The sequence below is a fragment of the Dendrobates tinctorius genome, unplaced genomic scaffold (genome assembly GCF_039654945.1).
Source record: "Dendrobates tinctorius isolate UK_male_01 unplaced genomic scaffold, ASM3965494v1 ptg000151l, whole genome shotgun sequence".
Lineage (NCBI taxonomy): Eukaryota > Metazoa > Chordata > Amphibia > Anura > Dendrobatidae > Dendrobates > Dendrobates tinctorius.
This window is the reverse complement of record NW_027361818.1, coordinates 19,044,844-19,058,470: the sequence shown is the minus strand read 5'-3', so window position 1 is coordinate 19,058,470 and position 13,627 is coordinate 19,044,844. Positions and strand designations below refer to the sequence as shown.

The window sequence follows — 13,627 nt, the reverse complement described above, 5'->3', positions numbered from 1 at the left end:
GCCACACTGGAGGAGCTAATAGCAGTATCTACTCGCATTGACCTTCGTTTTAACGAGCGAAGGTTGGAGCGAGCCCAGTGTAGGCAGAGGTTTCGGCTGGCTCCCACCTTCACCAAACCTTTGGAATCTCCTTTCTAGGCGTCCTAGTCACATGAGGCCATGGAGGTGTCTCGAGCGGGTTCTAAGTCCCGGACCGCTTGTGCACGCATGGTTTGTCACATTTGCCGACAGTCAGGACATCTCGCCTCCAGATGTCCTCGGGGTTTGGAAGAACATCCTCATTTATTGTCCTTAGGAGCTGGTTCACTAGACACAGCGGCACCTTCTTCTAAACTAACCGTTAAGGGGACAATTAATATTGGCCCATCCACCCATATGGTAGAGCTTTGCGTGGATTCAGGGGCGGAAGGCAACTTTATGTCTTCTGCCTTCGCCCGACGGCACGCAATTCCGCTGGTGATGCTTGCCAAGCCAGTGACCATACGGGTGATAAATGGCTTGACACTACCCTCATAGATAACCTATCAGACCATCCCATTTACTTTATCTATGTCTCCATCCCATCAGGAGATTATTTCCCTGCTAGTCATTCCCGAGGGAATTGATGAGGTTCTCTTAGTGATGCCATGGCTTCGCTACCACTCTCCTCATATAGAGTGGTCCTCAGGGAGAATTCTGTGATGGAGTAAATCCTGTGAGGGTAGATGTCGGAGGGAGTGTGTTCAGGTTGCTACTACAGAGGTACCCACAGATCTTTCCTCTCTCCCCAAACACAATTGGCCCTATATGGATGTGTTCTCCAAGAAGGGTGCGGAGACCTTCCTCCTCACCACCCCTATGACTGCCCTATTGACCTCTTGCCTGGTGCTGAGCCTCCCCGGTGTCGAGTTTATCCTCTCTCTCTCCCGGAGACGGAGGCAATGTCTCAGAACATCCAGGAAAATCTGGCAAGAGGGTTCATGAGGATGTCAGTGTCACCTGCAGGGGTGGGGTTCTTCTTCATACAGAAGAAAAACGGAGAGCTACGTCTATGCATAGACTACAGGGATCTTAATGCCTTCACCGTTAAGAACAAGTACCCTCTGCCCCTGATATCGGAGCTTTTTGATAGGTTGCGGGGAGTGAGGGTTTTTACTAAGTTTGATCTGTGGGGTACTTGCAACCTGATTCGCATCCGTGAGGGGGACAAATGGAAGACGGCCTTTAACACCAGAGACGGGCACTATGAATACCTGGTGATGCACTTCAGGCTCTGTAATGCCCCTGCTGTCTTCCAAGACTTTGTGAACGACATCTTCCGGGATATGCTCACCACCTCGGTTATAGTCTATCTGGATGATATTCTCATCTACTCACCAAATATAGACTCCCACCGGAGAGATGTTAGCAAAGTCTTTGACCTCCTATGGGCAAACTCCCTCTATGCCAAGTTGGAGAAGTGTGTGTTTGAGCAGGAGTCCATGCCTTTCCTTGGCTATATCATCTCTGCCCAAGGATTGGCCATGGATGGATCCTGCCAAGCTACAGGCGGTGATGGATTGGCAGGAGCCTCATTCCCTCAAAGCGGTGCAGTGCTTTATGGGATTTATTAACTACTACCGCCAATTCATTCCCCACTTCTCAACTTTGGTAGCTCCCTTGGTTGCCCTCACCAAGAAGGGAGCAAATCCTAAATTGTGGTCAGAAGAGGTCTCCAAGGCCTTCCTCTCTATCAGGTCTCACTTTGCTAGCGCTCCCAGTTTACATCACCCCGATGTAGATAAACCATTTATTATGGAGGCGGAAGCCTCGTCTGTTGGTGCTGGAGCAGTCCTGTATCAAAAGGATGCGCAAGGTTGGAAGCATCCTTGCTTCTTATTTTCTAAGACCTTCTCACGGGAGAGAAACTATTCCATTGGGGACAGGGCGTTGCCGTCCATGAATTTGGCCTTTTCTGAATGGAGACACCTACTGGAGGGGGATCGCTATCCATTCCAAGTCTACACTGACCACAAAAATTTGGTTTATCTGCAAACCGCCCAGCGGCTAAATTCTTGCCAGGCTAAATGGTCCTTGTTCTTCTCCCGGTTGCATTTCACCCTCCAATTTCCTTCTGGGGAGAAGAACATTCATGCCGATGCTCTCTCCCGCTCCGTAGTGTTATCATCATCATGAGAGGAGGAGCCTCAGTTAATCATCCCTTCTGAAAGCCGGAGGACAGTGGCCCCGGTTTCACTTGAGTCCATGCCTCCGGGCAGGACTTTAGTACCACCTAATCTGCGACCAGAGGTCCTCTCCCGGGCTCAGTCGTTCAGGGTGGGTGGACACTTTGGGATCAAGAGGACATCTGACCTCCTGGTGAGGACGTACTGGTGGCCGCATATGGCCCGTGACATCAGAGAATATATTCGGGCGTGCGTCTTTTGCGCCCAGAATAGGTCTGCTCGAAAACGGCCTGCTGGGCTACTTTACCCTCTGCTGGTGGAAGACAGGCCCTGGGAAATGGTCGGGATGGACTTTGGGGTGGGCTTACCCGAGTCTCGCAGCTGTACCATTATCAGGGTAATCACCAACAATTTTTCCAAGATGGTGCACTTGGTGCCTCTCCTGCAGGTGCCTTCTGAACGGGCCTTTGTGGTGTTGTTCATCAAGCACGTTTTTCACCTACACGGCATGCCTGACAAAATCGTTAATGACCGGGGTCCCCAGTTTGCGTCTCGGTTCGGGAGAGAGCTTTTGTCGCCTACTCAGCATTGAGCTGAATCTCTCTTCAACTTACCATCCCAAGAAGAATGGGTTGGTAGAGAGGGCCAACCAGACCCTTGTCACGTATCTGCAACATTTTGTTTCGGCCAGGCAGGATGACTGGGCGTCCTTGCTACCATGGGCAGAGTTTGCGCTAAACAACGCCGTAGCCGATTCTACTGGACAAACCCCATTCCTCCTTAACTATGGCCAGCATTCGCGGGTTCCTGTGCCGATGCCCGTGTCTTCCACCAACTCAAGAATGGCAGACTGGGAGGTGGAGGCACGTGACATTTGGGACTGCACACAGGATGCCATCCAGGCCTTCAAGGAGAGAATAAGAGTTTATGCCGATGCTCACTGGCACCTCACTCTGACCTTTGCGCCTGGCAACCTAGTGTGGCTCTCCTCCCATAATATCAGGCTGCGAGTTGAGTCCACTAAGTTTGTGCCTTGCTTTATAGGTCTCTTCAAGGTCCTGGAGCAGGTTAACCCTGTGGTATATCGCCAGGCTCTTACTCCACGAATAGGTATCACCAACACCTTTCATGTTTCTCTCCTAAAACCCGTTCACATGTCCCGCTTTTCTGCTGGGACATCGGGTTCATCTTCAGATGATTATGAGGTGAACACCATTGTTGGGTGCAAGGTGGTGCCAGGTAAAAAGTACTATCTGGTGGACTGGAAGGGTCATTGCCCAGAAGACAGGACCTGGGAACCTGTTGAGCACATTCGTGCTACTTAGCTCATTGTAGCATTTGAGCAAAGCGAGGACCAAGGAGGGGGGTAATGTTAGGCCTCGAGTTTCCCCCACTGCACAGGGGGAATCTCAAACCATGTCCTCTGCGGTCTCCCATTCTTCTTCAGCCACAGAGGTTCCTGCTCAGCAGAGACGTTGGTCCCAGCGTCTTGCCCAGGCTAATGCTATGCTTCTGGTTGCTGCTGCTGCTCCAGTCTCAGCTATAGCATCATGCATTAGTCAGCAGCAAGCAGACGCTCTTGGGACTAAGTCCTGCTTTTCTCCATCTGGGCATGCCCGTGAGATGACCGCTCATTGGAGTTCAGAGGTCACATGCTCAGGTCTTCACATAGCTCGGATTGGGCTATCAGTAAGGTCCCAGAAGGCTGCACTTATAAAAGGATCACACGGCCGTGCTCTAGTATAGACCATATGGAGTGAGTGTTGTATGCACGTATGAATGTCTCTGGTGAATGACTCGTTAAGAAAGCCCTAACCTTTGTACGCATGTGTTGTGCAGCCTTGCCTGTTAGCGCCCAGGCTGAAGTGCAGATAGGAGGCTGAGTCAGAGCCTGGCATCAGCGCCAAGTGGTGGCTTGTCTGTACGCCACGGTGCACTTGGTCGGCACTCCACGGTAGCCAGTGCCAATTAGTGGCATCCACAGGTGCAACTCCACACACTTAGTAGGTCTGGAGGAACTCTGACCCCGTGTCCTTGGGGCACAGTTCTGTGACCGCATACTGAGTGCTCACCTTGCCGAGCTCTGTGAGCTTTAAGAGGCTCCAGAATTTATGTTCCAGGGAAGTGCGGTTCTGTGAATTGACAAAGTCCACCTCTGTACACACCAGGTGACGTTAACCCGCGTGTGTTCCTCTCTTATACCGCCATATAGCATCCGGCATTACCAAACAGCAGTTTAACATCTCTGCACAGTGGACCCTGGGCTGCGAACGCACCTTATTACCATGTTTATTATTTGGTGCGCTCCGCCAGCCCTAACACTTGTACAAATGCTCAGAGATCATCTTAGACCTAAAATTTCTCAAATGTTAAAATTATATATTTTTTTCTTTTTGCTCTTATAACATTATTAGGTACCACATGGATGATTGAGATTTTAAGCCTCATTCAAAAGAATGGAGACCCAACCTGGAGCAATACTGTACCGAACTGGGAAAGAGTACCTTGGATTGAAGAGATGGATTATGCCAAACAGCTACAACAAAGTGAGGAACACCCTCGCCTAATTACCAGCCACTTGCCCAGACACTTGTTTATGAAATCATTTAATGGTTCTAAGGCAAAGGTAAATTATTACACAAAAAGTCTTCAAAAACATTCTGAAATGCTGTAGTGTGATCACGCTTGTATTGTTAATATTATATCTACCAATACGATTATTGTGTCAAAATGAAAAGTGCATAACAACTAGATGTGATGCCTAGATCAAACATATAATGTAAAAAGTGTAATATAAACAGTGTAAGCACAAAGATGTGTGCAAACATTAACCATTTTACCCCCAATGTGGCTTGCACATTAATGACATGAGGCAATAACTCTGAAATGCTTCAACGAATCCTACTGATTCTCAGAATGTTTTTGTGACATTTTGCACTTCAAGAAAGTGGTAAAACTTCTTTGATACAACTTGCATTTATTTGTGGTAAAAACGGAAATTTTGCAAAAATTTGGAAAATTTTGCAACTTTCAAATCTTGACTTGAATTCTTATGCCCTTTCATGAGAGAGATATGACACACAATATAGTTAAAAAATAACATTTTACACATGTCTACTTTACATCAGAACAATTTTTAAACACTTTTTTTAGGGAGATATAAGGATAAAAAGTTTACCAGCGGTTTCTGAATTTTCCAACAAAATTTACAAAACTTTTTTAAGGACCATCTCACATTTGATGTGACTTTGAGGGGTCTATATGATAGAAAATACTCAAGAGTGACACCATTCTGAAAACTGCACCCCTCAAGATGCTCAAAACATCACTCAAGGTATTTATTAACCATTCAGCTGCTTCACAGGAATTTTTGGAATGTAGAAAAAAAATTAATATTTATCTTTTAAAAAAAATATTTAGACCCAATTTTTTATTTTCACAAGGGTAACAGGAAAAATGGGCTTCAAAATTTGTTTTACAATTTCTCTTGAGCATGCCAACACCATATATGTGAGGAAAAACCACTGTTAGGGCGAATGACAAAGCTCGGAATGGAAGGAGCATCATTTGACTTTTTGAACACCAAATTTGCTGGAATCATTAGTGGATGCCATGTTCTGTTTGGAGAGCCCCTGAGGTGCCCAAACAGTGGAAACACCCACAAATGACCCGATTTGGGAAACTAGACCCCCATGAAACTCATCTAGATGTGTGGTGAGCACTTTGAACCCCAACAATAGACCCTATTTTAGAAACTAGACCCATCAAATGTGTGGTGAGAACCTTGAACTTAAAGGTGCTTCACAGAAGTTTTTACTGTTGAGCTGTTACTAGTGTAACAGGAGAAATTGCACCAAACAATTTGTTGTACAGTTTGTTCTGAGTGTGCTGATACCGCATATGTGGGGAAATACTACTTTTGAGGCATATCGTAAAGCTCAGAAGGGAAGAAGCACCATTTTGGAGGTCAGATTTTCCTGGAATGGTTTGATGGTTCTATGTCACATTGGCAGTGCCCCTGAGGTGCCAAAACAACAGAAATCCCCCATATATGTCATTTTACCAACTACACTCTGTTAGGGTTGGTGGATCGCACTAAATAAAATAAGTAATAAAGTGCAATCGCAACCCGAGGTCCACCATGCAAAAATGACAACCTGCTGCCAGTGAGCAATGGCGGAGTAGTATGGCGAGCATTCGCAAAGAGCACACGGTGTTAAATGACACCCTGTGAGGACTGAGTGCAGATTACCCTACTCTGATAGCTTCTCAGAGGAATGAGCACAGAAATAGAGCTGCCTCTAAACAGGCTGACACAGCTTGGTGCAAAGTTTAGAGGAATGGCGCTAGATACGAACCCCTGTTAACTTCACAGGGAGTGTAACCTGCTCATGGGTATAAGCTACTGTGATCACACACAATCAGTGACTGCACACAAAGAACTCATCTCCGGAGGTGCTGGAATTCCTAATGGCTTTAAAGCCAGCCCTGTATCCACACAAGCAAACTCCTCTCCGGTTAAGACGGAATTCATAACGGCGTATTGCCAGCCCTGAGCACACGCTGACAAGGATCACATAGATGCTGCGTTTACACAGACACATGTGTCATGAATGATACTAGTGCACATATGTGTGCACCTGAGACCCTATTATACATCAGTCCATTCAGACAGGACCTTGCTTGTGGACCAATCCAGAACTACCACAGGACCTAAGCAGCTGACGACCGACCACCAATGAGAGGTCGCCACCTCACAAGCATGCTCAGTAGGGTGATTCCTGTACTTAGCCTTAGGAACGTCTGTCCACCACCGCCTATTGCCAGTTACTTTAGCTATAGCTGGAGAACCAGCACTAACTAAGTGAACGGCATGAGTCTGAGCAAGACGCTGAGACTGACGTCTTTACTGAGCAGGCGTCACTGCAGTCAAAGGAGAATGGGAGATCGCAGAGGCAGACAAGGTTTTTGGATCTACCCTGTGCAATCGGAGAATCCCGTCGCCTACCACACTCCTCAATGAATTCATCTAGGAGGCAGTGATCATGTATACCATTGAGCAGTAAAGAATGAATTACATTTTTACCACTTAAATGTTGTTTTAGCCCCAAGTTTTTAATTTTTCTAAAGTAATTAATAGGAAAAATTTTTACAACAAACCGAGGAACATTTTTTCCTCAGTACGTCAATACCCTATATGTAAATGGGAAATATTTTTCAGACTCAGCACAAATCTCAGAAGGGAAGAAGCGCCGTACTGTAGTGCAGATTTTACTGTTATGGTTTGCGATTGCCATGACCCACGGGAGAGCACCTGAACATTCAGAGCAGCAGAAACCCCCATAAGTGAAACCATTATACAAACTACATCTGTAACAGATTTCATCTAGGGGTGCAGTGATCATGTTGAACCATGGCTGTGTCTCAAAATTTTATACCATTGAGCAGTGAAGAAAAAATAATTATGTTTTTACCACGAAAATGGTGTTTTAGCCCAAGATTCAATATTTTCACAGAAGTGTGTAAAAATGGAACTACAATTTGTTCCACAATATTTACTGAATATGGCAATACCTTATATGTGGCTGTACAGTGCTGCCTAGCCACGGAGAAACTCAGGAGGGATGGAGAGCTAATTGCAACCTGGAGCACAGATTTTCCTATAATAGTTTGCGGACTCCATATACAGAGCCCCTAATTGCTATAAGAGCAGAGTCCCTCCCTCAAGTGACCCCATTTTGGAAATTATACACCTTAGTGAATTTATCTACAGGTGTAGTGACAGTTTTGACTCCATGGTGTATTCCAGAAACAAGCAGCAATGAATGTTGCAGAGCAAAAAGTGCAAACTGCTGTAGTAGTGACTAGTACGCTGTAATGACCAGTACATTGTAGTGACCAGAACCTTATAGTGACCAGTACGTTATGCCTAGTTCTGGAGACAAGCACCTGTAAATTAGTCAGGCTCTCATCACTTCAGAAATGCCAAACTTGTGGATGCTAAAGGTGGTTTAGACGCACTGGGTCTCAGAAAGGAGGAGACATTTGGATTTGAGAGTGTAGAATTTGCAGAATTTCTTTTGAGGGACAAGGAGCTATTTCGCTTTTCCAGAGCAATTGTGCTACCAATAACGTGGAATCCCTTATATTCCGTTAACAGATGAGTTAACATGAGTAGAGACTTGCTTTTTTTGTGGATTGAGTTGAAGCGTTTGTTAGGAACATTTTACATGATGTTTTGAACCACATTTATCTGACACTCTACAATGAGCACTTACATCAGGGTTTCCACTTAAATCTCTGAATGGCGTGATCCCTTCACTATAATGCGGCAGCAGAGTTACTCTAGACTCCATGTGGCCTCTTTCAATGGTTTCCATCTCTTCAAAAGTGCACAAAACTGTGGCCAACGGCACTTTAATACAATCCTAAGAAGACGGACACCGCTGGATCACAGGTCAGAAGGCATCCACAGTGCCTCCATCTGCCTTATTATAGAGAATATTCTGACAGGGGTTCCATCTGAATCATGTGTTTCAGAGGTTTACATGGAAACACTGGTGTAAGTGCTCAGCGCAGAGCACAGGATAAATGTCTGCTGAGCTTTACTGCCTTTGGGAGGCAGAATGAACAAATCAGCAGGTGAAGAATTGGCTTTATTTATTTTTGTATGCCGTTTCTTATGCTGTATATGGTGACTTTATTCTTCGGATCAGTGTGATTACAGCGATTCCAGATTTATATAGTTTTATTATGTTTGGCTGCTGTCACAAATTGAAAACTACTTTTTATTGCAGAACATCACCATATTTTGAGAGCTATAATTTTGACATATTTCAGCTGACAGTCATAACATGCCTGTTTTTGTGGGACAAGATTATGTTTTTATCTGATACCATTTTTAGACACATTACATTTTTTATCGCTTTCAATTTCGAATTTTGGGAGGCAGAATGAACAAAAAACAGAAATTCAGGAATGTTTTTGGTGTTGATACGGTAGTTTTATTTTTCGGGTCAGTATGATTACAGTGATTCCACATTTATATAGTTTTTTTAATGTTATGGTGCTTTTACACTATAAAAACTAATTAATAGAAAAAAATATTATTTTTGCATCACTTTATTCTCAGAGCAATAACTTTTTTAATTTTCCACTGATGGAGCAGTATGATGGCTTGTTTTTTGTGCGACAAGATGACGTTTTTAGCGGTACCATGTTTATTTAAATTTGTATTTTGATCATGTTTTATTCCACATCAGTAGTATGATGATAAAGCATTGTTTTTACCTCGTTTTTTACTTATTTTTTATTTGGTGTTAACTAAAGGGGTTAATTAATGTAACAATATTATAGGTTTGATCATTCCGGGTGTGGCAATACCATATAGGTGTATTTTTATTGTTTATATTTTTTTTTCATAAAAATATTTATTCATGGGTACAATATTCAGTGAAGGAAATAATTATTTGATCCCTTGCTGATTTTGTAAGGTTGCCCACTCACAAACACATGAACAGTCTATAATTTTAAGGGAAGGTTCATTTTAACACTGAGAGACAGAATATCAAAAGTAAAATCCAGAAAATCACATTGTGTAAATTTAATTGTGAAAATCCAGCAATTTTAAACAGGTTTGTCTCGAACACCTCACCTAATCCCCCTTCTTCCACAACCTTGCTATTTCCATATTGCATGCTAGGAGAACATTATTAGCAATTACAAATAAGATTTTTTTTTATATGAACGGATAGGTGTCGAATTCCCACCGCTGAACAGGGGAAATCTCGAACCATGTCCGCTGCGGTCTCCCATTCTCTTCCAGCCACAGTGGAGCCTGCTCAGCAGAGACAGCAGTCCCAGGATCTGATTCAGTGCATTCAGTTACGGCTGCCATTTCAGGTTCAGCCTTTGTAACCAGCATTGATGAGCGGTGAGCAGACATTCCAGGGACTAAGTCCTGCTTTCTTCTACTGCACATGCCACAGGACGACCTCTCATTGGAGGTCGGAGGTCACATGCTCAAGTCATGTAGCGGCTCCGATTGGTCCACTAGGAAGGTCCCGGAAGGCTGCAACTATAAAATGTTTGCATGGCCGCCCGGCCATGCGCTAGTATAAAATTATATTCGTGCATGTGTGGATGTATGTTTGTATTTGGTGAATGACTCTTTTAAATCCCCTCCCTAGCATTGTTGCATGAGTTGGGTGTTTGAGCTTCTAGCGCCAGATTGTGTCTCCCAGCTCAAAGCACGACATTACAGCGCCTACGGCAGCGCACATCAGAGTGGCACCGTGCACAAATTGTGCGCTTTCCAGACCCTAAGCTTAGGGTGGTTAGTTGCGTCTGCTAGTGCGGCGCTGTGCACTCGCTGAGCAGTTATTCTATTAGTTTAGTCTTTGCCTGGCTCCGCTGTTGCGGCACCGAGCACTAGTGGGTCTAGAGGGACTCTGACCTTGTTTCCTTGGGCCAAGGTCCTGTGACCTAAACAATAGCGTTCACCCTGTGGTATTGCGGCCCTGTGAAGCAACAGGGTTCACCTCCTTTATAGCGGGTGAGGTTAACCCGCGTGTGTTTCTTACCGCAATTTAGTGTCCGCCATTACCGAGCAGCAGGTAACATCTCTGCACAGTGGACCCCGGACTGCGAACGCACCTCATACCATCTTTATTATTTAGTGCGTTCCGCCAGCCCCTAACATGCACAACCTCAACACACAGCTGAAATTCAGAGGCACAAAATGAGGTAAAATATGGCATGATGAATCACGTTACTCAAAGAAGAAAGAATTGTTTTAGAGTGGATGAGGCCTGTATGACAAAGATCTTCTCCAAAAGTGATGTCCCCTACTGTATGACGTTAGTAACCAATGAAAAATGGCAGGGTAGAGGTAAAGAGCAAAGTCAGCTCACCAATCTCGGCAGGAACCTGGTTGTCAGACACGCACAGAACAGAGGCACCTTGGTCAAAGGCGTAGTCCAAAATTAAGAGAGAAAAAAAAGACAGAACTCCAGAGTGTATACTGAGAAAAGTTAAAATTCCAGTTTAATTCAAAACATCATTATAAAATATGTAAATCTATTACTGAGTAGTACACATGATGGATGGAATCCCCGGTATAACCAATGCATTTCAACCAATAAAAGTCTTAGTCATGGTACCACATTAGTGGAAAAATAAGATTAGAACTCTACTACACCCTTGTTTGACATGTGCCCTGCTGTCTCTGTCTGTGGACATCAGTAATGACAAAAAAAACATTGCTGGAAGGTCGATTTCACAGCCACACAGGACACCTAGCTAAAAAATCTAAGTAAAGAAACAACCGCCTAGTAGCTGCCTAAAATCAAGCTGCTAACAGTGGCAGCATCAGGAGCAGCCTCTCTGTGCTGTTACAGTGTCAAAATGCCGCTAAATCAAGATGTCTGCTCTTTATATGGAGAGGGACATGTGATTTCAGCAGCCAATGACATAAGCCATTGTATCAGGACATTGTGGGTGTTTCCTGAGCCCTGATTGGCTAGCCGCAATGTGCACACATAAAGTTAGGAAAAAAAATATACTGTTTACAAGAACGCCGCGCCTCTGAGCCCTGCAATCCCCCTTCCCCTCATCAAACACATGTCCCACGCTCATGATATATCACCATTATTGTAGCAAAAAAGCTGAAAATACTTTTCTTTGGCAACACAAATATTTTCCAGCACTTTTTACCCAATGTTTCCGATTTTTCACAATTTTATAAAATTTTTCTTGTGTTTTCAATCCCGAACCCGATTGTGGATATCCATTCCGAACTTATGTTTGGGGATCGTTTTTCGAACAAATTCGTTCATCAATAATTATAATTATTCTAAGATCCATTGAGTAAAATGTTGATTAAAATTAACTTTGTTTCGGGGAAAACCCCTTTAATCTGCAGATATGTGGTTAATGTGCAAATTGATAGCGTTCTAACGCTGCCCAGTCGCCGCCCTGAGTTTCCGGCTACTTGGATGAAATTAACTTTATCTCGGCAGCCTCTGGCTCTCAGTTTTGCAGGTGCGGCCGGCGCAGTCTCAGTCACCAATCAGCTCATGGAGAGTGGTGGCAGTAAACACACCCTTACACATTGACACCAGTCTCTGCGGTGCTTCTGTGCAGAGCAAGCTGTAAGTTAATATGCCAAGGTTGGGTGCTTATGTAAAGTACTGCAGAGCGGTAGTCGCAACCAAGCTGCTGTCCGGTTGCACTCTGATATTTTAAAGACAAGGGGTGTCCCAGTTCCAGTGTGCTGTAGAATGTGGGGGGAATCACATTCACTTGAAGGCCGCAGGTCTGTGCAGCAACCAGGCTTCCATCCTTAGGAGATACCGCACACATTGCATAGGAAATATTATTTGAAGTAGTAAAACTTTCACCAAACAGTCAAAGTTCATAACGTGGGTGCAAGTGGGTTAGGGCACAGCAATTTACATTTCCTTCCTCTTGTAATGCAGGTGCCTGGATGCAACGCACAGAGATCACGAGGCGGAAACAGCCAGGGGTTGATATACTGGTATTTTAATTCATCAATAACTTCTAAACAATTAGAGTTAGTAAATATGCAATTTAGCAATATATATCAGGTTTTGAACAAGCTAGAAAGTCTCTCAATACTTAACATTAGTGGTGTGTCCAGTCTTAGGAGACACCACGTGAGTTCTCATTTGAAGCTCTGGCTCTGGGATTTCCCACTAGGCCGCAAGTCTCTTCCTGTTGTAGTCTATTAAATCCCATTGAGCCTTCCACAAACCAATCGGCCCCCTCTCAACCTGTGAGCCTAGTTGCAGTTGGCCCCTGGACCACAGGTGATAGCTGGAAGTGACCTCCCTGCTCACTTGCACTGTTTCTCCCCTCTCTTGCAGGCTTGCCTCTCCTGTCACTGTCACCGCACGGCCCTTCTCAGCTTGACTGTTGGTGAAGGTCTCTCAAGCTGGGGGCAGAGAGGACTGGTCCTCACTCTTGACAGGCATAGCCGACCTTGGAGGCTTGTCCTTTGTAGGGCGCAAATTACAGCTCTGACCAGCATAAGCCGTACTCGGTGATATCTTCTGGGGAATCCGGACCTTGCCAGATGGTTACCGACACCCAGATAGCACAGACTACCTGCTGAGGCCAGTCAAGTTGCTCTCAGTGGAGTCTATGGAGCACGTCTCTATCACTCTCTTTCCTGGAGACAAATCCTTTTGTGCTTTGGCACACTAGGCTTTTTTAATCAGGGAAGTTTTTATAGAGTTTCACCTGATCTTGTTCAGCTCACAAGGTTCTTCCCTCTGTAAATCTTCCAGCACACTTTGGTCCCGCTTGTTTTTGACTGGCCAGCAGATGGTATTCTCTCCTCATTAATGGCATATCTAGCACCAATTATGAAGAGGGTTCATGTTTTCTTGTTACATACACATAACTTCTCTTCTGTTCTGCCATATGTTCATTCTGGAGTAACTCAATCAACCCCAAGGATT

General features: G+C 44.7%; 1 protein-coding gene across 2 annotated transcripts in view; it reads left to right on the top strand.

Annotated features, from left to right (window-relative positions):
* Nucleotides 1-13,627, top strand: part of LOC141050265 (sulfotransferase 2B1-like) — a 207,932-nt gene that overhangs the window by 118,821 nt on the left and 75,484 nt on the right. For both annotated transcript variants that reach the window (XM_073547148.1, XM_073547149.1), the window contains one exon: nucleotides 4,559-4,770. In XM_073547148.1, the coding sequence (XP_073403249.1) occupies nucleotides 4,559-4,770 (212 nt within the window). The remainder of the gene's footprint in view (nucleotides 1-4,558; nucleotides 4,771-13,627) is intronic.